Source organism: Sander vitreus, chromosome 22 (genome assembly GCF_031162955.1).
Source record: "Sander vitreus isolate 19-12246 chromosome 22, sanVit1, whole genome shotgun sequence".
Classification (NCBI taxonomy): domain Eukaryota; kingdom Metazoa; phylum Chordata; class Actinopteri; order Perciformes; family Percidae; genus Sander; species Sander vitreus.
Window position 1 is genome coordinate 12,323,289 of NC_135876.1, and position 26,520 is coordinate 12,349,808.

A 26,520-nucleotide genomic window follows, 5' to 3' on the forward strand; every position below is an offset into this window, starting at 1 on the left:
GGGGACTTCTGAATCCCACCGCCGACACCCATGACCCCCAGCCCCCTCTCTCCTCCTCCTCCCACCCCCACTCCTAATCCACTGCTGGATACTAAGCCCGGCCGGCCTGTGAGCGTCGAGGATGAAGAGGAGGCTGGGGAGGCGGTGGAGGAGGAGGTGTTGGCCGTGGAGGAGGTGGGGAGAGTCAGGGAGGGAGCTGGCTCGGAGGGCTTAACATCCGTAGTGAAGCAAGGTCCAAATCTGTTTCGCCAGTTGCCCTTCTTTTTCTTCTTCACCCCATCTTCCCCTCCTCCTGCCGCTGCTCCTCCAATCCCCGGCACTGAGCTGGAGGGTTGAGGCCGTTTGTAGCCAGCGGAGCCACCGAGGCTTGTTGTCTCGCTAGCTATGTGACTGTGGGAATTCTCATACAGCTTACCGCCCACTGAAATGATAAGAAAGCAGAACTGAATATTTAAATATAAAGCCTGTGGTCTGTTGGTGTTTTGTTGTCGTTAGTTGGCCATCAAATAATCTATTTCAATAGGCAAGCACAACCTGCGTCATCAGTTCTCTTGTAACTTAGGGATGCAACTAATGATTACTACTACTCATTATTCATTTATCTAATGATTACCTCCTGTACCTGAAGAAACATTCCTTAAACACTGTAGCATCACTGTAATAATGAGACCAAAAATGTGACCATGAAAAAGATAAAAAAACTAATAATTGAGCACATACCCAAGTAACAAAAAAACCTTGTAATAATACTTTAAGTGACCATTGGTGTGAAAAGACGTCTGGTACCTGCAGAAGCCGTAGTAGCGGACATCAGAGAGCCGAAGAGTGTCGTAGTTCCCTCTGAAGCTCCGCCCTCCGAGCTCGGCTTCACGAGGCAGCTGCTAAAAGACGGCGGGGAGGAGAAGGTAGTCCCACCCCCCGAACGCAACGCTGAATCTGAGAAACTTAGGAAGTCTGAGGAGGAAGGGGCAGAGGGCGTCTTGCTGGCACTGGTTAACAGGAGGCCTGGAAGAAAGAACAATGACAATGAGTGGAGATAGAAAGGAATGACAAGTAGCAGGAGAGAAACAGACATTACAGCTGGAAAAGTTTTCATACGACTCTCCTTTCCATCATCATGGGAAGAGAAGAAACAAGATAACCTAAATAAGCATTTTATCTGCTCTCCATCTGCTCTACAGTCAGCCCTCCCTCATCGTGTAGTCCTCCCATGTAACAGAGGAACCATTTCTCTACTAGACACACACAAACACACACACACCTGACAAGGGCTTCAAGGTTCTGATAGTACAAAACACAGGAGCTCAGTGTGAGCTCTCACTCCTTTCAGGTCCTGACCTCACCACATGTTCTTTCTTCCTGTGTGTTTGTGTCTTTTCCTAGACAGGGCCCCCGATTAAAAGGAGCCAGAGGCCAGTCGAGAAGAAACACCATTATCACGGCCACACACAAAGGTCTGGTGTCCGGCCAAAATCCAACCAATGACACAGCACACAAACCACATGAATCACACTCGTCTTTGGGTTTTAATACTAATGCTGTAATTGCAATTGTGCTGCACTTGCAGGTTTGGGGTGGGTGGGCAGGCAGGGCAGTAACACCAGATGACATTGATCATTTTTCTAACTGCAGGGTTAATTCACAGTTGTGGTAAAAATTAACATACAGGACCATTTGCAGCCATTAATTCACCTTGGTGGAAAGGCCCAGTGGAAGCAGGGGCAGATGTGGAGGAGGTTGCCATGGTGACCACGGCGGAGGGGAGGGGTTTCCCTGAGGAGGTGAGAGACTTGCGCCCCCCCCTCTGTCCCACCGCATGACCTGCGCCGCTATTTTTCTTGTTCTTCACCTCAGACGGTGCCTTCCCAGCGTCTGCGGCCAAGCCATCTTTGGAACTTCCACCCGAGAGAGCGGACGACACTTCTTGAAAGTTGGCGGTGGTGAAACGGGCAGTGCCGTCGTCCAGTCGCTTCTGTGAGGATGCCGGCAGAGAGGGGACTCCTACCCCTGCGCTGCTGCTGTTGTAGGTCTGGAGGAGAAAGGGAGGGAGAACAATGAAAAATTATGGTTGAACGGAAAGGGAGTATGGGAACCATGAAAAGCGCCGGAACAACGAAAGAAATTATCAAAACAATGCCGGTTAAGAGAGGGAGAAGGTCAGAAAGGTCAGCGGGAGGACAGGATACGTGAGGGATACAGAGGAGGAACAAAGCTAAATGAAGGTAAAAAGAAAAAACAGCCACCCACCCTTGCTGAAATATTTAACTAACCCAGACACAATTCACAAAAAGAAGTGAGGAGTGGAGGAGTGCCCTCACCTTATCTGGGACCATGATGTTAGGAAGGACAAGGGAGGGCGACATATCCATGGAGATCTTCTTGTGTTTCGGTTTGTGTCTGTCCCGCTCCTTGTGTTTCTGAGCATGGAAAATAGGGGGGAAAAAAAAGGAAAAACGGATAGGTGACGAAGCCACTTTAGACTTAATACAGAGGGGAGAGAAATAAAGACAGACGCAGATAAAAACAGACCTCCTACAACCCTTATTTTGCATCTCTCTCTTGCATTTGAGTAACATTAGGAAAGTACAAAATGCGGAGACGTACATACTGGACAGTGTCCACAAACTGTTCTGTTAAAGATTATATCCGAAGAGATGGCAAAAATAAAAGAAAGTAAAAAAAGGGTATGAGTTATTAGGATACAAGGACAAAAGAGGAAGAATATGCGTGTGCGTGTGTGTGTGTGTACGTTTGGCTGATAGAAAAAGAGGGCATTACATTTCAAAGGCTCAGTCTGAGATGAAAGCTAAGATATCCACAAACACAAAGAGAGGGATGGAAGAGTGATAAAGAATGGGCAGAAGGAAACAGGAATTCTGCACGCTGCAGTTTAAAGCAGAGTGTGTCTAAGTGCTCCTTGCCGCGCACAAGGTCTCATCGTTTTATCCAATCATATCCTCCTCCTTGGAACCATCACAGCTCAATTTACACCCTTGCTATCACACGAGTGCCGCCCCCCTCCTGTCGCACCCGAGGTGGCGCCTGGGTGCCAGCGCATTTACACCTCACATGCGCGCCCCGCACCCTGACAGCTCTCTGAATGAATGAATGAATTTTATTGGTCGTAACCAAAGGGTAGGGTCGGAAGCTTCAGCTTATATAAGGCCCCCCCTTGTCACATTTTTTAAAATAAACTCATTTTCAAGGAAATAAAATCGACAAGACAAAAAAGATAAAAGAAATTAAACGGAAAGAAAAACCAAAAAAAAAAAACCTGAATCAAAACATGCCTACATCATACCTACGTACATACATACCCACATACATACATACACACACACACACACACACACACACACACACACACACACACTACATATACCCATTTAGGGTCAGTGCTTATATACATTGCAATTGCCACCTTAAGGTAAATAATATCATAATTAATGATGACAACCATAATGGTAATGATGCCTATCATCATCAACATGATTATCCACCTTCGCACACAATAATATTACTCAATTTCTATACTTATCTAGTATCATATCTTTGAACCCTTTTTTAAATTTAAAAACATTCCTGATATGTTTTAATTCCCTTGGCGATGCATTCCATAACTTCACACCACAGACAGAAATGCACCTGCTTTTCATTACTGTGTTACAGGTAGGTTGTTTCCAATTTAGGTAGGTTGTTTCTGAGGGCGTAACCCCCTTTTCTTTCTCTAAACATGGTGCGCAGGCATACAAACAGACAGGTGCATGTACGCTCTCACACACTTTACATGGATGCAGGCACACATCCATACACACCAACCCAACCACTCTTGAAGATTGGCAGTGAAAATATGCAGCGATCCTGAGAAAAGACATGGGACTCAACATGCTTGTGATGCTCAGTGTCATGACAACTCGGAACACCAGAAAACGCCCCTCCCCCTTCTTCTCCCCCCTAGGGTGGCTGCATGGAGGCTGGTGACAGTTTAGCCAGACTTCCTCTATGAGTGGCAGTTAACAGACATCACCAGCCAAATCAGGAGATAGCAGCTCCAATGTAACCTCTCTACACGCTGGCTTCCGCTAATGCTAACGCTCTGGGGTTAGGAAACAAATGTTGCAGAGTTCCTTTTGTATGTGTATTTTTTGGGTATAACTTTTCCCTTTTTGTTTTCCATTAAATAGCTTTAAAGTACTTAGAATCACCTTATTCCATGTTGCCTGGCATCCTGTAACAGTTTGTCGCAGCTTTCCTTTAGAACTGTAAGTTTAAGTGAGATTGTTTTTCAGTTTTACCATTCAAACAAGTTATTTTGTGCATCATTTTATACAGAATTTCAAAAAAGAAAGCTGGCATTTTTTTGTATCTTTAGAAACGTTCGGATCCCCACTAGAATATAACATGGAGTGAGTCTAAACGATGTTTGACTACACAGCATGAGTTTGTAATGACTGACCTACTGGTGAGTTGCCGTTTGTTTTTTTAACCCCTGGCTATTATTTTCAATTAATCAAGTAACTGTTTAGTCTATACAATGTGTGTGGTGTCTTTAAATTGCTTGTTTTGTCAGACCAACCGTTGACAACCCAAAGAAAATCAATTAACAGTGATATAAAACAGAAAAAAAACCAGTAAATTCTCACATTTAAGAGGCTGAAACCAACAAATGTTTTCTCTTTTTACTCGATAAATTAGTTACATGATTATCAAAATTGTTGTAGGTTAATTTCTGTAGGGCTGTCCCTGAACTGTTTGGAACTACTAGAAAGTGGCTGCAGAAAGCAGATAACCAAAGAGAAATGTAGGATAAAGTGAGTGACGGTTAACTTAAAAACAGCATCTACTACAACAAAAAGGAGAGATGATACTGGAGAAAAAGGAGAGTGAGAGGGAGGTAAATTCTTTGGGATTCCCTTGTTGTTTATCATGAACATTCCAGAGGTAGGTGTTGATGGACAGAGGCTGAGCTGAGAGGGTCGGATAACACACACACACACACACACACACACACACAACTGGGCGTGGGAAACACAACACACACACACAATGTAACCCTGACACACCCTTATCAATCAGGTCAATTGATTATACAGGCAGAGACAAAGCCTTTCAGCGTGTCCTTTCCCCTCTTTCTCCGTTGCTGACCATTAGCAGCCTGATCATTTGACATGTCCGAGTGGTCTTTCAGACTGTGTGGGGTAAATATGAGATGTGGCAGAGAATGAGGGCCATGTCTATTTATCAACAAACCCCAGAGCAATGAGCAATACAACGGTGGGCTGAAATCCTCTCCATCTATGTCGAATGCTGGTCATGGGGTTCTGAACTGGGAAACTCACACACACAAACACGATTCCTTAGAAGTACCTCTTTACAGTTCTGAAAATATGTCTGGAAACTTCTTTAGTCTCTCCGTACACAAGGGCATCTTGTTTTTTTTGAATGTCGGTCACTAAAACTAAATGCATTTAAATTAGGGCTGTAACTATCCATGGATTGATAATTTTGTCAATAAAATGATAGAACATGGTGAACAATGCCCATATTTAACGCTCAGACCTCAAGTCAATTGTTCTGCCAAATCAACAGTCAAATATTCATCTTATATTTAAATCATACACGGAAAAGCAGCAAATCCTCACATTTTAGAGGCTGAAATCAGATGGTGTTTTTGCATTTTTGCTTGATGAATGACTTATAAATAAAAAAAATGATCAGAACTATAAATGAATAATTCATGTTAATGTTGACTAAATTGTTCTCAAACTGCCTTTTGAACTGCACAATTGGTATAAGCATGTTGTACTTTTCCTTGCTGTAATGCTCATAGACAAGAAATTAAAATTAATTAAACGCAACTATTCGTTATGTAAGAAAATAAGGCAAATGAGGCAAGATAAAAGTATTGCATTTTAATTTGATGCAACATGCATTTTAAATGGTTCACAAGTTAACTCAATGGCCTTAGGAGGAAGACGAGAGAGTGCAGACACAGAGGTGAGGAGGGCTGAGGAGAAGCGAGGGAAAACGGGGGGACGGAGGAACAGGAAGTGAGGGGAAAAATAATCTGCCACAGCCTACCAGGAATTCCCCTATGCAGTTTCCTGCAGGATTTCTGACCAGCCATTGTGTATGTATAGATGTGTGCGTGTGTGTTTCCTGCAGGCCTTTTCTAAGTGGGGATCTTTTAGCCCCTGCTGTAGTTTGACTGCATGGTCTAACACGAGGTGGGTATCCATCTGAGCCTCCAAACCACATAAGAAATGCAAGTTTGGATGTGTGGACACACACATCTGAGGCTATTGATCTCTGACCCTGGAATGTGGATAGAGTGTGTGTGCACATGCGAGTGATACTCCAATGCATATAAGGCAGTATTAACAACAACCAGGGCAGAGGGGCTGGATCTCACACACACAGAGACACGCACACTGAAGGGAAAGGTATAAAAAAAAATTTTTTTAAAAAGGAACATTGGAAATGCCAAGGAAGTAATAAAGGTATAGAACAACCAGGGTAGAGGGGCTGGATCTCACACACACACACACACACACAATTTGGAGTCCCCTAATTATTTCATATGAATTAACACATGAAACCTCCATTGTCTTGTTGTCATGTTTTTCTATCAAAAACATATAGAATTGTAAAAAAGATGGAAAAGGTAACTCAGAGCATCACAGTCTTCTGGGACAGCATCATTAACAAAATATCTACCGAGCTGTCTGCATAAACACAGATTTAAAAATAAATCCACCATCTTGTTAGCACATGAGCATTTCATTCAGTGAAAATGGAACAATTATTTGTTAAGCCATTCAGGTGAAAAAAACAAGCTTGGTTGAGACGCAGACTTCCTCTGATTTAGAGTGCTGCAGGGCCAAGAGAGACTTTCAAAATGCATCCATCCATTCTTTCTTCCTTCCTCAATCTGAAAACACTGAGCTAAAAAAATCCCCACCATTTGTATTATTTATTATAATTGTATTATTTTTATACTTTTAATAATTAAGACTTACTATCACTAAGCTTATTTGAAGGATCTATATCAGCTACAGTATAGGCAGCCCTGTCAAATTACCATCTTTGGTACATTATATCCACCCTCTCTATCAGGTTGTTATACTGATGTGTTGTAAAATGATTTTACCTCAAATTTATCGCAGCAAGTTATTGGTTTAAATGTTTAGAATTTATTTTAATTAGAAAGCCATTTGTAATACTTTAATTTTGCTCAGAGCTTTTATTTGTTATGTTTTTCAGAGCTGCTTTATATTTCTTTCTAATGCAGATTTAAAGCATCCCCTTCTTGAAATGGTTTTACGAACGCACTTAGTATGCACTGTGCAGCTGCATTATGAGTAGAACAGCATTAATATAAGGGACATATGGAGAGTATTTTAGATGACTAGGGAAGAATTGTAAGCAAACAACTTGATTGAGACATCTAATACATTTTATTCTTGTCAGAAAACGATTCTGTTGTGATTCACATTTGTTAAACAACAGTGAAAGTGTACGTTTCTTAATTTTGAGGTGGTCTGGACCAAGTTTCCCTTGGCTAAAATATTCCTACACTTAGTTACCTACAAATACACCCACACAAGCTCTGGCTTACATGTCTGAGTATGTTAAGTAGGCCTACTTGTTCTTGCTTGTATTATCTAATAAACATCCTTTGTTTGCTGCAATGTACTTTGCGCTTGATCCTGTTTGCTATAAGTGCTTGATAAACTTCACACCCCAACATCCACATTTGGATCCTGTAAACTCTTCCCAGTGATTGCTACTCAAGGAGGGAGCAAGGATGGATGCATTTTGAAAGTGCTGTCCAAACAGGGCACATTGTTGGAGAGCTGGGTAGGGGAATCAATGACACTGAACAGCTCAACTGTAAAGGGACAGTCATGTGGTTGCTGTGGTACATTTTTTGGGGCTATACTGGGTAGAGATAGATTGTCAACCATCGGAAAAATTCCCAACTACTTTAACATGCTGCTTTTTAAGAATGACAACTGCAGGCGAACAGGGAAAATTCAGCTTGAGCCCTGTCCTCCGTTCTGACAAGGGATCGGTACACATGACAAAAAAAAGTGGAACAACAGATGACTTGACACCTCCTGTAAATTCTGATTTTTCACAGCCTGTGATTACATGTTCTGCTAACAGCTGTGACTGATTAAGTCACACTAATGCAGCATTCATTAGAGGCTGCGATCACTGGTGGGTGTAGGTGGGCTGCAGGCATACTAGCAGCTAAAAAACAACCCAAATGCAACTGCTGCTGGGTCTATAAAATATAATTTCAGCACTCACTTGGACATCAAATTATTAAAAGGACTTCTGGGATTTTAAAGGCCTTATTTAGTAAAACTAAAGACACTGATGAGTTTTGAGGTGTGACAAATGTTTACACTCTGTCAAGATATTATGCTCAAATCATTAACTTCTATAGCATGTGTTTTTCCTCAGGGAAATATTCATTACAATTTTAAATAAAATACCAAAAGAATTACTTTCAAGGCCATTCATCCATTTCAATCGATTTTTGTTAACTGGCTTAAAAGTAATGTTCAAGACCCAGGATAGACATTTGTTGGGGTTTTGGTTTATTGTCAACATGTAATATATTAAGATATGATAGCATAGAGAGCACTAATATACATCTACAATAGTTAATCAAAACCACACACTTCTTTTTCCATTTGCCTTGTCATTTGAACAAAAACATGTGTTCTGAGACCTGCTTGTCATAAATAATGGTCTGCCAATATATTCAGACTGTCTCCATAAATGCTCATTATGGAGCCATTATAAGAACCACTGAAAAGTATTATTGGTCGATGCTTTTACTGCATATTTGATTGTCTCTCCACAGTGTGAGCATGTAACAGTGGTGGTCACATAGCATGTTTCTGGGGGAGTCACAGTCGTGGTTTGGTGGCATAGAGAGGGTAAGATCTGAGGGCTGTCTTACCTTCATGTCCTTGTCTCGGGGTCTATCCATACACTGAGAGGAAGAGTCACTTAAGCTTTGAGACCTACTACCACGGCCCCTGCTCCTTCGCTAAAAAGCGGAAAGAGGAACTCCAAGTTACTGGATGAAGTCCAAAGAAAAGAGTCTTAAATTAGACCCCAAATAAATCTTATTGATATAAAAAAATAAACAATACTTAAGAAACTAAAAAAAGGCTGACTGAACTCAAAATTCCAAAATAGTCAAAAAATATTCTCACCAACATGAAAATGGTGTCCATGGTAGGCCTGCACGATTCGGGGAAAAATATGAATCAAGATTTTTTAGCTTAGAATTGATATCACGATTCTCTGCCACGATTTTTTTCTCACGAAGTGTAATGTTTATTGCACACATGAACCACGACAAAACAAAACAAATTGGCAGTACCAAACATAGATTTTTTTGGGCACCTATAGCACATTGTGCATCACCACAAGCTTGTAAACATAGAGGCTTCAATGAATAAAGAAAATAAAGTACATACTGACCATTTAAGTACAGTAGTCTACCAAAAATAGTGAAATATAAGACATTGAACCAAATATGGCCCTGATACAGGCTCTATCTGAACTCCTTGAACATGTCTTAACATAATTAAAACATGTCAATGTCAAATGCTTTCCATAAATTAATTGAAGGAGAAAAAATAAATAAATATCGAAGTCATTTAAAAATTAAATCGCGAACAGGGTGAATCGAGATCGCGATTTTATAACGATTTATCGTGCAGGCCTAGTCCATAGGAGGAGTAAAAAAAGCATGGTTGTAGTATTTAAACAACAATAAAGTATACCTCCACTGTAGAAAATGCCATTTCTTTTATCTTTTCCTTTCATTGACCAAATGTAACCATTAGTGTAGACAACTATCAATACCTCACATTAAAAGAAAAAAAAATCTGGACTGAGGGCAACAGTAAAAACCCACACCACCACTATTGTTATTAAAACTCCTTTTCCAAAACTAGGATCTAAAGAGGCATCATGGGACGCTTTTAAGGGGTCTTGGTTATCGATCTCAGTTTAAGTCAGCTTGCTCTTGCTCATAGAAACTGTTGCCATGGTGATAAACAACTACATCCTCAAATTACAGCCAAATTACCTCCAGGCATAGATCAAGGCATGTGTTTACCCAGTCTCTATTCAAAAGTACAGATCTATGACCAAAGACTGTGTCTTTTGGCATTTCATGTAAAACTGACTATCCAAGGCAACCTAGTGCACCATGGGATAAATCCTCCTTTTCTGGCCTCACATACAGCTCATTGTCTGAGTCACATAGCAATCTCTTCCCTTTAAAAGTCTAAATTTCCATTTCCATACTGACATACTGTACAACACATACAAAAGAGTTAATCAATTATGTTCCTACTACCATGCACTACATTATCATTCAAACTTACAGGACAAGTATAAAAAATAAAAACACATTGTATTAACTTACAGAAAAAGCTGAAAGCAGAATTAACTTAAACCACTCTGTTTTACTCAATCTTGCCTAAGAGATTTGGAGTTTATTTTCTTTGCACCTTTTTCAGGGATAGATGTTTTGGGACAAAAGCTTTGTTACATTTTCTATTCAATAAATATAATTTAAAAGGTCCAATATGTCATATATTTACTATAATAAATCCAAAAATGACCCTTGTGTGTCATCAAATATTAAAGTGCCCATATTATGAAAAAAACACTTTCTGGGATTTGGGGTGTTCTTTTGTGTCTCTGGTGCTTCCACACGCATACAAACTTTGAAATAAATCCATCCATGCTGTTCTGAGTGAGATACGGTTTCTGAATGTGTCCTGCCTTCAGTCTCGGGGTGAGCTGTTCAAAATCGAAACGAGCTGGCTAACCGCAACCGTTAGCTTGTAGCATGCTACCTTGTTCTCAATAGCAAAGCACTGCTACAACACACACACCAGTTCACCATAATCTACAAAAGAACTACTTACATGTGCGCCCTCATTTAGAAGTCTCCCAGCTAATCCTGCCTTGTAACTGACCGAAGTTGGAGAAACATTCTTTCTTTTACTGTCTATGGAGCTAGCTAGCTGACATGATCTACATCTGAGCTACTGCGCATGTGCGAGTGCAATCAAAGATTGTACAGAAGAAGAAGAAAAGAGGTCTCACTCTGTAGCTAAAACAGAGACCAGCTGAAAAGAGGATCTGCAGCAGTGAGAGAGAGCTGTGCAGTACAACAAAAATATGGTGTTTTTTGAAAATTAAACCATGTAAACCTATTCTGGTACAACCGTAATAATACAATACAATTATGAACCTGAAAATGAGCATAATATGGGCGCTTTAAGGAAACCTGCTAAGTTGTAATACTATCTTTTCTGACAACAACGCTAATGCCAGTATTTTCTCCCCATTTTGAAATTTACGTTCCGTGACCGAATTTCTGTTTGTGTTTTGGCCTGTGTGTTGTTATCAACTGTCCAGTTTGACAGCCAGGCTGGGTTGCCAGATATAACGTTACCTGTAAAAACGTAAACCCAGCGCGCTACAGCTGTAACGTTAGTACAGCCATGAAAGTGGCAAACAAACGAACAGAATCAACTGCGATAGATTCTACCCGACCAAAAAAAAAAAAAAAAAACAGCACGTTTCTAACAGTTGCATGACCAGAGACGTAACAAACCCGGGGTAAATATTGGAGATGTATTTGAAAGATAGAGACAGCTTAGAGCCCAAAAGGATGCCGAGTTGTCTAATTTCCTCCTGAACAGGTAAGCATTAGCTTCAGGCTAATTTATCACGGCTAAAAGGGACAGGCATTTTATGTCATTTCAACATTTGTGTACTCACATTGAATTATATAGCTAGAGTACCCGAGTTGGTTACTCGCAAAAACAATTGAGACACAGCCTGTAAAGGGATCCCGACTGGTCCTGGCTAAGTTAATGCTGACATGTCGTGGACGCCGGAGCCCGCTTGCCTGCTAATTGCTAATGTTACCGGAGGACCAGGCAAGCGGGCTCCGGCTGTTTACAACGTGTAGGCTGTTCAGTCATAGCTGACAACAGTGAATTATTTGCAGCCAAGAGAGGGAGGCTGTAAATCGGGAAGAGAGGACCATGAGTTTGCAGTGTGTTTAGTGATTGTTGCCGTAATTCTAAGAAAATTAAGTGTGTTCAGTCGGGTGGAGAGGATGGCAAGGTAGTGTTATTTTTAGCGGTTCCTACCGTAACTCTAAGCCGAGAAAGTGTGTCTGTCCGTCGGGTGGAGAGGACAGCAAGGTTATTGCGTTTTTAGCGGTTCCTACCGTAATTCTAAGCCGAAAAAGTGTGCCCGTCAGTTGGGTAGAGAGATCTGCGTGAGCACAGGCTTTTATGACTGTCAAAATAGCCAGGATCTAACATTAGCTACTCCGCTGTGCTGTGAAGAAATGTCTGGCTATGTGAGACAGGCGTCTAGCAACGGATGCTGTGGTCTCAGACTGGCAACCTCCGAGAACTTCGAGTTGGGGAGGAGGGGGCGAGGGAGACGACTCTCTCCAGTATTTTGAATTTGTACTGCAGTAACTATTTTAAACACTAACTGTCAATATTTCATATTGCACCTTTAACTGGACTGTTAACATGTTTTTACTGCTAAAGATCGGTTGCTTTGGAAGAACAGCTTGTGACAGAAAGTTATGCAACAACATTTGCCATTGCCAACCACTGTCACAAAAGATGTTTGAAACCAAATGCAGCCGTGTGCCAGCAACACCGAGTATGGATGATTGGAAAAGTAAAACTGACGCGTCAACCAGTGCATTTATACTCCTTAGATATAAGGGGTAATTATTTACACAGTCTTGATAAAATCAACAACAAGGCTAATTTAAGTTTAAAATTAGATTTGGCTACTGACAGAGTCCAGTCAAATACCATATGATGCTAACATGCCGTAAACATCCATCAAGTGGTATTTTATGAAACCCACTCTGCTAACATTGCTTCTCTCATTATTGATTCCCTCTCATACATTCCTGTCATCCATACAATCCCAGCTTAATGACATTATGCCCAGCATCCAAAGCCATTCATACACAATCAATATAACAGCATGAGTCTTTCCATCAGCGTTTTTTAACATTGCAAAATGGTGTGTGTATGCGTGTGTGTGTTATAAAGCCTGTCCTGTTTTTCCATCCTAACACTGTTCCACAAATTATAACAGTTAAGTCACGCTTCTGTTTTTCATATATGCGTCCCTCCCCCAACTGAAACAGAGTGTGTACATGCATACATGTGTATACCTTGTGATAGGTTAACTATTGGAGAGCCGGAACAAAATCTGGAACACAACAGGTCATTTCTACAGTGAACTTGCTTACTGAAAACACATTTCCTCTGCATATCCAGTTGTTGGCTTGTGCGTTGATATGCCTATCTGTTTCATTCTTCTCTTGTCTGATTGAATTCAGCTTGACAATGGACTAGGTATCCACCATCAGGTTTGCATTCTGCTCGTTGCATAGTCAGAGTAAGGCTAACAGACTACAACAGATAAGTTAGCAATTATGGACAAGAAACCAGCAATCTGCATTTAGGAGTGAATGCCAATTGTTTGTAAAAACAAAACCAAAACTAAAGTGCAGGAAAAAAAGATTTTTTTTTTTTCCTGTCTTCTTTAGGTTAACCTTTTACATCATATTTATCACTCTATGGTGTACACCTATTCCGTCTAGAAAAGGAGAGGAAAAAGCTTATCTAACAGCACTAAACTTACACTGTAACCATGTGTCCAATTTAAGTAAATCAGCACAAATGCCACTAAAAATGTTGACCAAAATATAAAAGCTAACTGAAATGACAGGTCTGTTGGAATAAATAACAATTGGATAAATAACAATTAAGCCTGATTAGACTTGTTTGACCTTACAGTAAAAACCAGGCTCAAATGACCCTATCCAGCACCTACAAACCCAACCCACTGTGTCCACTCTGGGCTTAGTATCAATACACAAAGGAGTGGAGGGGACCACGGGCCACTGTTAGAGAGATCAGAGGAATCAGGAAGGAAGGAGGAATAAGAGTAGAAGGAAAGGGGTAGATGGAGGGTAAAGGACTGGTGAAAGAGAGGCAAGCAGTGGAGGGATGGATCTCTTGGCCCAGTGAAGGAGGAAGCAGATGGGGTAGAAAGATAGATGGAGGCAGATGCCAACAGAGACCGAAAGCTGACTGAAAGAGGGATATGGCCAAACAGGAAAGAGAAACCGACAACGGAGGAAAGGTTTGACAAAAGATAGGGAGGTGGAGGAAAGAGGAGAAGGACCGGAATGAGAAGGGCTAAGGGAGGTAGAGACACAAGAAAAATAAGAGGGAAGAGGTGATGATGGGTCATCTCTCAGTGGCAGCAGAGAAGTGTAAGGTCATTCACGAGATGAAAGGTGTTTATCAATGTGTTACAGGTAAACCAATACGTGTGCGTTACTTCTAGATAGTCATCCGTGCTTGTAGTTAGTGGAACAAAAAACACATATATCTTCATTTTAATTGTTAATAGACACACAAGCTTTAAGACACTCATGCATTTACATGTAGTCGCATGCAACAAATACTGTGGCCCTCAATGCAAACACCAGTCAGAGTGGTTTCATACTTAAACTACATAAAAGTCTGATCATTGTTCAGTTCTGAAGGAAAGACTGTGTATGGATGAGTCTAATACAAGCTGGTGAGTGTGTGTGAACTAATGTCAACTTGTATGTTTATGCTATCATATTTACAAAAACACAAGCTTGCTCCTCGTTTAATTAGTACCGTCAATAATGAATCATATTAAACTTAATACCAAATCACAACACAAAAATCTAATATGTCCTCACATGTGCAGCAACAGGTTTTGGCTACAAAAATAAATTCAGTTAAGAAGAAAGACATCCTGTCTAGTGATGTGTGAAGTTGTGGTTTAGAGTATCAAAAGACATGTCATCTGTAGAATATGACAAAAATATGAGAGTACACTTACCAATTTGCTGTGGTGGTATTTACAGTATCCACAGTACTTGACATTGTCTGCGTCCGATCCTTGTTCCTCACATAATAACCCTGCAAACTGGGCACTGTGGCGGAGAGTAGTGTAAAGGGAATTTAGGAGATGTAAAAAACAGAACAAAGAAATGTCTTCACCACAATATGTATCAAACTAACAAGTGATGACCACAAAACAATATTATTTGGAAGCAGAAACAGAATTGGCATAAAAAACATTTGACCACTCTAAATCGGGCTGTGTTGTCATTACAGTTTGGAATACATGAACATCTTAATATCCACAGTAACTCTACTACATTACTCAAAAGTATATCAAATCTATAAACCGTTCCTTGAGTTTGAGTGAGGAACTGAAGAAACAATCTCCTCCTTTGTCTAGTGAGGTTAATGTGATGTGAACGGGTCTCACCATGTGACATGGAAGGCCTGCCTGCAGCCATGTTTGTTGCAGGTCATACAGGCTCCAGTTGCTGCTTTACTCTCTCTGCCCTGGTCTTCACAGATATAACATGTCTACACACACGCACACAGACAAGCAGTTAAGAAACCTTTTTCATTTTTTAAAAACTGACTTGGTCCATCATAATTACACTGTACATGCAATGGTGTGACATTCTAAATGCATAGAAACATTTTGTTACCTTGTTGTAGCGCTCATGTGGCACAGACTGGAGTACTATGGGCTCCATAGTTGACACATTGGCAAATTCCACTTCAGGTATGTAAAGGGCACAAACTACATGGGCCCAGCCTGCAAAGACAAACAGAAAACAACCATCAACCTCTGCACTTACCAGCAAAAGGGAGTTTGTGGCAAAAATGTCAGCGTTCACATGAAGATTTATAAACCATTTGTGAAGGGCTTGAATATTAATAAGAGTGAGCAGAATTGACATATAATATCCACTTGTTTAATTTGTTGGTTGCAAGTTGCAAAGAACTGATAAGCTGAAGAATTTCTTCCTGCACATTCTTTAGAGTTGTAACTCATGGCACACACTGCACTGACTGAAGTCTCTACACTAAATGCATAACTGACGTTCTGTTTGGTCTGGTATATTTGTGTTGGTTGGAACACTGCTATTTGAACTGGTGTGGATCAAACAAAAAAAAGACCACAGGGGTTAAAGCAAAAAAACATTTCTGAGCCTGAAATGCTGCCCTGGAGGAAATGTGTACAATGTATTGAATTAAGTATTATATAAATGTAAAACTGCACTTTAAGCCCTGAGACCATGATGGCCCCTTCTCACCCATCATGTCCCACTACATACATCATCTCCTCTGACTCTATCTGCACAGTTTTACTGGATAAACCAAACTTTAAAACGTTTGGTTTGTTGTCAATGTGAACCCAAAATGGACCAGACCAAAAGGCAATGATGGATATTACTTCTTTGGCCCAAACCAAGAGAACAAAACACAAACTAAATGGGGTCTGGACCTGCCAAATTGCAGTTTTGGTTACTTTACATATTGAACATACATTCACTTTTCAACTTTGAAATGCTGAGTCGTAAATGTTTTAAATTTGCAACTGGGTAGTTAATCTATCTAAGTAGCTGTTTATTGAGCCCTAACACACACAGCTGCCTGTCAGTGAAGACAAACTGGGGGCGGTAGAATGACAGAGGGGCATGGTGGAATTGACGACAAGCTGAGGAGGAGCAGAAGGCGGTCAATGGGAGGTCAAATGGAGGTGGGAGTCTCCTGCTACGCTGGAGGTGTCTGTTTTTCCCCATTGCGGAAACAAAAACAGGCTTAAACTTACAGTTGAACCCCTGACCTGCCTTTGACCGGGTGAGCGGGACAGGGGAGGAGGGCAGAGGGCGGGACGGAGGGGAGGCAGCGGGTGTGAAATGGGAGCATGTTGTTGTTTTGAAGTCCCTCCAAGAATCTGGAAGAGGCCTATAAAACAGGACTATAAAAGTGGCACAGCCTTTACCCCCCAAAAAACCCAACAAAGCATATCTTTACAAACATGCCTTACTCCAAGAAGTTATCAGAGCCCAATGTGTTGCGGCAATGAGCTTACATTTTGTGTTAAAAGCGCATTTATGATTTGAAATTAAAAAAGCGCCAAGACTCAAGTTCTTGATAATGCTTTTACGAGTTTCTGTTAACTTTATTTCATGTTTTTCTTATTGTAGCAGGCAATGAACTGCATGTACAGTGAAACCACATCAGTATGGAAAAAAAAACCCGTTTCAAGCTCTGATTTGGTATACTGTCACATATCTCATATTTCTTAGCACTGACTTGTAGGAAGTGAACTTGTTACTGATTTTTAAGTGCACTTGTTTCCATTAAAATCCCTTAAATATAAAGATGTGACAGATTATGTTTCAAACTTTTTAGTGTGCAAATTCTTTCAAATTCTTCAACAGCTGTAAACTTAACTTCTGTCTCCATCTATGCATTTTCTTTCTTCTCTGTCTGTTATATGTTAAGATGCTAGATCCAAAACTTGGATCCCTTTGCTTTATTACTGCCCCACCTGAAATAACAGCAACTACCGCACAGATTCAACAAGTGAAGAGGAACTGACAAGATCAGAGAAACGGACGGTAGGGGAAAGAGATGGTGAGAGAAAAATGGGAGGAAAAAGAGAGGGAGAGAGGGGTCATGGGAAGGGTAAAATAAAAGAGAAAGTAGTAAAACGGTGTGTGTTAGTGTTGTCCTGATGCCTCCCTGCAGGCCTGGACACAATCCCACAGCTGTGCCTCTCTCTCTGACTGACTCAAACACACACACACTCACGTACACACAGAATATTTACAGTCTCCACCAAGCTGACCTCCCAATGAACCCAGTGAGGAGACTCCTCACAGTCCATGCACTATACCCATCCTGGCCCGCCCCCTCATAAACACACACACACACACACACACACACACGGTAGAGAGGCAGCACACACAACAAACAGCAACATAACTCTCCCAGCACGCTCACACCCCTTAAACTTGCCGGTGACACGCAATTAATGACAAAATACAAAAGAGGCTCACACCATATGTGGATGTGTATGTGTGTGTGTTAAGTAGCTGAGAGGGATTCTACCTCCGTTGTCTGTCCTTTTGAGGGCTCCGTCTTTATGGGGACACAGCTCACATCTCTATGGATAAAGAAGAAACAACAGGTCAGAAACAACCGGTCAACCTCATCTACTTAGGGGGAGGTAAACACAGAAGTATGACAAATATGCCAGTATGTGAGATAAACTGGCAAGGGACCCCGACTTGGGAACGAGGCCAGAAAAGGGAAAACACCCTCACTATCTGCCACCTAAGGTTGTTTCTTTCTCCAAGTGTGTGTGTGTCTCAGCAAATACAAGTCCTCAGGCAATTTCTGCTGCTCTGAGTCTGACAATTCAACTCTTCCTCAACTCACACATAGCTGGTGTTGCTCATCTTAAAGCTGTGTGTTGTGTTACAAAGAGCACAGTGTGTGTGCAGAAAGACTTTCATGTCCCTTCTTTCCTTCCATTTTTCTCCTGCCTATAATTTTCTGCTGCATGTTTGAGTTCACACCTTACACACGCGATAGTAAAAAAGTGCTTCTACTCCACTCTCTTAAAATTCATCTTTCTGAATGCAATTTTAAATATCTGTCTTTAATTTATTACTATTATTGTTTTATTTACTATAAAGTTAAACAGTGCTGTACTGTTAAATACTTAATTTACAATTCAATCCAGAGTAAATCCTGTGAAAGATAAACTTTCATTTCACATTTATTTCTTAATCTCATAAAACCATTAAAATGCAACAAGTGTAAATACACTTCTCAAATATTTATTCATTAAACAAACAAAGCAGAATCCGGAACTACTTCTCTGCATGCGTTTCTCTTTTTCATGACACACTCGGTCAATCAGACAATCACTTATTTTACCAGTTACAGTTATCCGCCAACTTTGCACACAATGTAAAGCTTTGTGAATACACACGCATATAATCACCAGCTCGTTTAAATACTTTCATTTAAGTATATTGTTATTCTCTTTAAAGGAACACCTCGAAGATTTGTCAGTTGAGAGTTGCGCAGCCTGGAATGCTGGACAAACACGAGAATAAAGCTTTACACATCAGCTGCGATGTAAAGATTTTGTACACTTTGACTCTGCTTTGCAATGTTCAAAGCACTTACATGTACTTAAATGACCTGGTCACTGTCACATTTCTCCCCTAAACTCATTTCTTACATGCCATGTAAATAAGAAACCTGGTTTTCCTCATCAGGTAACAGGTTAGAGGAAAACCTAGTAAGCCTGCTAAATTTCTGCAGGGGAAACTTTGGCCTGTGCACACACATGAACACAGCAAACTCTGCAGATCATTCCAAGCACCTGTATCAACAACTACGCAAGTAAATCTTGTCCTGACAAAATCTCGACAGGTCCTAGTAGTTTGCCGAGGTCATAATAAGTTGAAACTCAGTCAGCCATACCAGTTTGTGGCTTTTGCACAAATAACAACATGTACAATATTTAAACTCTTTTGGTCCTAAGTGACATGTGTCTGTGGAGAGAGAGCGGGTCAGTCCAGCAATTGTTGGAAATGCAGCGTTTTCTGGGGCCACGTTCCTGCCTGGGCAGTAACATTTTCATGAGCTGTCATAATGCAGACTAGATAGCTTAATGCTTCCACACCATAGCATGCCACACACAATGCATTGCATTTGGTAGAGTTGCTGAACTGGACACCCTCAAACAATATTTGAGATCATCTTTTATAGAGCCTTTCAATCGGGATTACATATTATTTGGTGACATATGACGGTAACTGGTGCAGAACAGATTGTGGGCTGACAGGCAGGCTAAGGTCAAAGGACAGCAGGACGAGGCACATGCAACAGATAATGCTGCTGGAACAGGCGGTTGCTCCACAAAAAGAGGCAGCAGCAGGCAGGTCTGTGCAGACCTCAAATATAATTTCTCTCGATGGAATGCCTATTATAACGCAGCTTCTGCTGTATAAAGATTTAAGATGAAACGATAGACATTGTGGAATGAACAACACAAACAAGCTTCCAAGTCTCACTAATGAGTTAAACAATGATACTATTGCTCTGTGATAAAAACGTGTGCTTGTGTGTTCTTAGGTTCCTTGTTTTAAAAAAAGCCAAAGGGAGGCTTTATGAAGTCAATTCTTTATAATGTAACTGACAGCTTCCAATACATCTGAAATGGGACTGACCCCTGAAGAAGAAATCTTTGACACGTCAGTCGGCGAGATCCTTCAAGTTGAGCAGTCGTTTCGTCAACAATTACAGGCAGTGAAATTTAAAAATGGAAGAAGTGAAGCTGTGGCGTTATGCGCTGCCGTTGTCAATATGGGAGTTAATAAAAGTGTGTTGGCCTTCCTGGTTCACGCTGGTTCAGATTACGGATCCTCCATGTTTTAATTGTAATTTTCCTCGGCTACAGTAGTTAGCACGCGTTAGCTCGGAGGGCTTGGCTTGTTAACTTTATAACGCGAAGGTCTTTGTCACACTGAACATCCTGCCGAACCCAGTTTAAAGAGTAGGCATTTCAATAAAGTGTTGCTTGATACCGAATACCTGAAACAATAGTCGGAACAATCGAATATTCGTATTGAAGAGCCAAATCTGATTTGACTGATAAAATTTGAATCTGTTACACTGTGGTAAACCACACATATCCAGGAGGCCATACAGTAAGGCTGGGCAGTATGCCAATATTTGTTGTTTGTCATCTACCACTGTAATCGCATAGGAAGATTTTTTTTATCTTAAAGTAGTAATAAACAGTCCTGTCAAATAAACAAAACAAAAAAAAACTGTCCCTGAAATACTATGCTAGGGCCCTATGATTTCCGTGATGCGGAAAACGTGGACGGAATCTACACATGAAAACAGAATTCTCTTATACAAGCGGAATCACATGGAATTTGCATATATTTTATTGACATATTAAATAAACAATTTTTACTTCCTTCTCATTTTTCAGCTTAAAACAACAAGCGTAGAAAGGTCTCTACCTAAACCGTGGCCAAATGGCATTGTTAAACATGTTGCCTAGTAACCATACGTCCTCACGTTCACGTTGTGAGTTTGTTGGGGGGGGGGAAATGTCGAAGCGAAAAAATTAAGAAACTCTCAATTGACTGCTAAATACCGGGCTGAACAATACCCCAACGACTACTATGAGTCTGGACAACAAAGTTCTGTTTTGTAAGTTTTGTCAACATACTGGACCCGCAAAGACACATTTAACGACCATTTGAAATCAAAAGTTCATCTCAAGAACAAAGCTAAATCCACAGCGGGCAAATCCCTCCAGGTTACCATTGAGCCAACGACTAAATCAATAGATGCAAGGCGTGAGTTTGTGGAAGATTTTGTTGCAATGTGTGCTGAAGGATATGTCTGTTTCTTGTTAAACATTGCAAGCAAGGAGGCACACTCCCAGAAAACGCCAGCAGCCTCAGGCAGACCCACCCGCCGCGGGTCTTTGACCAGCACGTGCAAAAAGTGCTGCAAGAGATCCGTGGAAAGAAAATCTTCGTCGTTGTCGACGAAACCTCCGACAACCGAGATCGCAGTGTCCTCAACATTGTTATAGGTGAGCATCCAAAGCTTTTACTTAGGTAATTTTGAATGTGCTTTGCTGAACATATTAACAGTTTAAATAAAAAAGCTGAATTGTGAGTTTGTGTCACTGAGTTTTTAAAGGTCAATACTGCTTAGAAGTGATAAGAAAACAAGCAAATCCGAAAGGGCTAAAAATAAATCCAAAAACACGGAATTTGAAAAATGACTGTGCATGTTATTTTCAATTAGATTGTTAGAGAATAAGATTTCCACCGAGCAGGCCACTGTAATGATCTTCAACTGAACAACATGACATTTTCCATAACTGACATAGCAAGTGTTACCGCAACCAACGGTAATAAAGGGGCTTTTGGCTATCAATTTGTTATCATCCAGTCCTGCTGTGTAGGCTGCCAACAAATATTAGACATTACAGGCCATCTTAAATAATGACTCCGCCCTTGCTTTGTGTTTCCTCAAATAAATACTCAGAAACATTGGACACCTCATATTCTGGATCTACTCAGAGAAATGTTCTCATCAGCACAATATATGATATTAACTACCCATATGATAATGACAACAGTACAATGTTTTCAACATGCATCGTGTTACTTTAACTGTTTTGTTCCAAGCCCTCTGAACAGACACGCTGATGATACAAGACCCAACATTTCCCTATTTTCTTGGCGCATTTATAAATGATACCACTGTTAAAGAGCATGAGTTTACCACCTTTGCCAGACAGTCTTGTAACTCCAGGAGTTTACTCATAAATGATGAATGGATAGATAGATTATGTGACTTACCACACGGGCTGCTCTCTCTTGAGATTCACACTTTCTGCAGAACCAAGGACCAGTGGGCACCTGCACGATGCCATAACAGGCTGAAGAGAGATTGGGGGGGGGGGTTAAAGTAAGTCATCACAACCACGACAAAAAGACCACATTTTATATAACAGAATACATTTACACAGTGATAATGAAACCACACTAAACCTGATGACACCTGATAACATCTTTACAATATCACACAATCGCCACTTCCAACAATGTTTGTGCCAGAAGGCAAACTTGTGACTAAACTAGTTTGAATGCAGAACTGAACAGTGTTTTGAGCTGACAGACTGTTGAACACACAGTTGTTTTTTATATCACTCTACGGTGACAGCTGACATAGTTTTCCTGCACTACAAAACATGTTAAGCCCCTGGGACAATGGCAGAATCACTGATAATGCATTGTTAATGTCAAGACATGTAAGCATCAATGACAATGCTTATACGTTACCATGAAATAGCCCACAACCTTGACCTCCTCCACACATTTCTCTTTTACTCACTGCTTTGTGGATGCTACATGAAGAGGGCCACAAGGTCTCTTTACTTTCATACACTCTACGAAGTTCGTTCAACCCTTAATATTTTGACGCTGCATTAGCAAACAATATGATATGTCTAAACGATGGACTGCAACTTTAAAAAAAACGCACAAACTGATTTCACTGATGCTTGCGTGACTCAGACTTGAAGTTGCAGTACAGGCGGTGCTATCCTATACAGCAGCACGACCCTAAATAGCCTACCTCCACACAGCTATAATACAGATTTCTGAGAACAAAACTCCCAAAGGTTACTTAGTTCAAATGAAGAAACTGGTGACCAGACTTGCAGACAAAGCATCAAGTACCAGTTGGTAAGGATTAGGGTTGGGCATCGAGAACCGATTCCTACTGGAAATTATTTCTTTATTGGAATCGTTTGGAGGATTTGGTTTCAAATCTGATCATGGGTTCCAAATTTAACATGCACAAGTTTTGGTTTCCGTAGCGGCCAGGCGTTTGTTGTGTTGCAGCCATGGAGCACAGTAAGCGGAGCTCTAGTGTGGCTTTATTTTATATTGAAAAAGCCCGGTAAAACTGCAACCCACCATTGAATCAAAATAAAACTTTCCTCTTATTTGTGAAATAAGCATGTGATCCGTTTCAATTCCACCCCTCAAAGAATCGGAATCGATAAGAACCGGAATCGAAAGGAAGAATCGCAATTGGAATCAGAATTGTTAAAATCCAAACAATGGCCAACCCTAGTTAGGATATTCTGCACACTAATTTTAATAAATATGGCTGGCTTATCCAATTAAGATTTGTATTCATTGCCATGCTAACCGATGAAACAGAGTATGTGATCTTTGTTATTTTAAGCTTTTCTGTAAGATTCAGAGGAGCACTCAAACACACAGGAGACATTATTCATCATAAATGTGTTAACAAATGTTAAGAAGAGACTGGGAAGGGACATAGAAAAAGTGAAAACATAAATTATACTTTAGTTTGAATGCCATGATTTAGACTAATAACACTTTGACTATGTTGCTGATGGAGGCTTTTGTCCAGCAATTGGGGGGGGGATCAGAAAATATTCTACACACTAATTATAATAATTTCACATTTGAAGTTGAGGATGCGCAACAGTTTTGACTGATGTCTCTAAGTAAATGTCTTGCATTGTTTTCCATGTGCATTGCAATGCAATATTACAACTTATTACAGAGTACAATCTAAATTGCATGTATCTTCCAAAATGTCCTTTCAACATTAGTAAATAGCGTATATTATATTATATATGATTATATCTCAGTGACGCATTCCTGGCTCTTTTTATTTTTATTTTATGCATCTCTTCTATGTATTAAATACATGCCACTGTTCTGACCCCAAAACTATTCAAATAAAAAAATGCAGATTAATGTCTGTTGATCATTTGACATTGTTGAATGTTGCTTGTTAATCGTATCTGGCAAACATGTTTTTTCATTTACGTGTGCTGTCATAACGGTGATAAAGGGGCAGATCTGATCATGGTAATGCGTGAAATGACAGAGCCCTGTAGCTTACCTGAATCAAAAGCCTGTCTATTTCTGACTAATAGCTTGTCTCTACCAGTAATTTACAAGAGGAAGGTGAAGTAGCGTCCAACCATACTAGATGTGTCTCTGCAAAGTAGTATGTATACATTAAATAAATTATACAATGTGCTGTATGGTTAATTATTAAACCAAATAAATTTAACCAAACCACATTTGGGAAGTGATTGGATGTTTAACAGAGGGATCATGTTTTGATAAGTGTTTAATCTGTGGTCCAATCGCTGCTTTCAATATTAGGCAATACTTTGTATTGAAGCTTCAAAACTCAACTTTCATTTTGGAAAGAGCTTTTGAAAATAGAATATGTTATACAATGCTTGGTGGGGTACATTTGATATTAAGAGTATCACAATTTACAAAAAAATAAATAAACTTCCCTGTCTAGTTTCAAAATACACTTAATCTTAGGCAAACTGATAAAGTATGTTTATGTCATCATAAAGCCTGGCAGGCTGAGATAATATGATACAACCGTAATGTGAAATATTAATTAAATACTATGAGATTTGGCACGATTATGTATCTAATAATAACATAATAAGTCATGTTACTAATACTGCTTAGGGTTAGTTTCTGCAACTAGATCTGAGTCCTGCCATGTATGTAACTGCTGGCTTACAGACATGCTTCTGTCAGACCTCGTTCACAGTCCAAACACTAACAAATTGTTACAAAAGAACTCGTGTTTCAAGTGCAAACTGCATCTGCATGGGTTAGGAGTTGTTGACATTTCAACAAGTTTTTAGTTTCCCCCTGCGTTTGACAAATGGACACATGGCCAGCTGTTAAATTTGTAAACACTGGACGTCATCATCTGAGTCAGTCTTGGCAGCACTGCCACTATACTAGAAGCTAACATGTAGCCAAATGTTGGACTCCCAGCTTAAAAAGCAACGTCTAAATAAGTTTACCTCATATATATATATATATATATATATATATATATATATATATATATATATATATATAAAATGCGGTTTGGACGATTATTTAATAATCAGTGGGCCGTATCACACATGTTAAAGTCCTCGACTGGAGTTTTCCTCTTAAGATCTTTTGACAAGAGGAGAGTATCCCTCTATCTCTCTCTATATTCCACATGACAGCTTCTGACAGGAATACAGAACAAATAGCATGACTCGCAGCCAGGACGTTTTTTTTTATAAAGCATCAGCCAACTATCGTCTATATCTGATTAAACAGGCAAAGTTAGCTGCCAAGCCAAAGCAGTGGACAGCCCTGCTGTGTGAGCAGAGGCTGACCTCAGCCTGGCCTTGGTTAGGGCAGTCACAGGAGGCTCCATATGGAGCGCTACATAACCTTGCAACAAGACTACGCTAGTAGCCTGTAAGCTAACAGCTAACTCCGAACCGAGCTAACAGCACAGCTTACCTTGATGCACGGCGACGTTGCAGCCGTGTCCGTCGCAGTACACCAGCGGATTTTCCGCCCAGCCTCTCTCGTCAGAGCAAACACAGCAACCGCCGATCATCTCCTTCATATTATTCGTCGACAACTCGTCGTCCGCCGCCAGACAACGCTCGCCGGAGACCATCTACGAAGAAAGCGGACATGCGGAGGAATACGATGTAAAGATAAACCGAAACCTTCGCTGAAGACGCCCCTCTGTCCTCTGCTACGCTGCTTTAGGTCCCACTCGTTCGAAATGTCATGTTTTAAATGTATTTACGTCCCCTTTCGACACCGTATTTTTTTACCAAAACATCCACTTCACGGCGCGACGGTGAGGAGAAGAGGGGGGGACTTCGTGGAGAACCGGAAATGCGTAATGACGCAAGGCGCGTGTATGTGCGTGCCCTCTGACAGGAAGTAAAAGACGAATGGGATTGGGTCGCCGAGAGCAACATTCTATTTTGGTTTCACATGGCCGAGATTGTTTGAAACTCTGTAGCACAGATACTTCACTTTGCTCGATTCACTGTCAACACTGTAGCAACATGGAGGTAGGCAAAAATGTGGTGTATTACTGACAGAGAACTAGGCCTATTAAAAGCAAGATGTTT

At 40.6% G+C, this 26,520-nt stretch overlaps 1 protein-coding gene across 2 annotated transcripts in view; it reads right to left on the reverse strand.

Moving 5' to 3' along the window:
* The window catches only part of mllt10 (MLLT10 histone lysine methyltransferase DOT1L cofactor), a 45,878-nt gene extending 19,827 nt beyond the window's left edge, over positions 1–26,051 (reverse strand). The window contains exons 1-10 of one of the 2 annotated variants that reach the window (XM_078281212.1): positions 25,889–26,051; positions 22,376–22,455; positions 18,072–18,126; positions 15,653–15,762; positions 15,421–15,524; positions 14,986–15,079; positions 2,319–2,417; positions 1,693–2,029; positions 787–1,005; positions 1–421 (exon numbers count right to left, since the gene is read on the reverse strand). The exon at positions 1–421 is cut by the window's left edge and continues 59 nt beyond it. In XM_078281212.1, the coding sequence (XP_078137338.1) occupies positions 1–421; positions 787–1,005; positions 1,693–2,029; positions 2,319–2,417; positions 14,986–15,079; positions 15,421–15,524; positions 15,653–15,762; positions 18,072–18,126; positions 22,376–22,455; positions 25,889–26,051 (1,682 nt within the window). Of the gene's footprint in view, positions 422–786; positions 1,006–1,692; positions 2,030–2,318; positions 2,418–14,985; positions 15,080–15,420; positions 15,525–15,652; positions 15,763–18,071; positions 18,127–22,375; positions 22,456–25,888 lie in introns of those variants that run through there. The other variant, XM_078281213.1, reaches the window with a different exon arrangement.
* Positions 26,052–26,520: the final 469 nt, after the last annotated feature.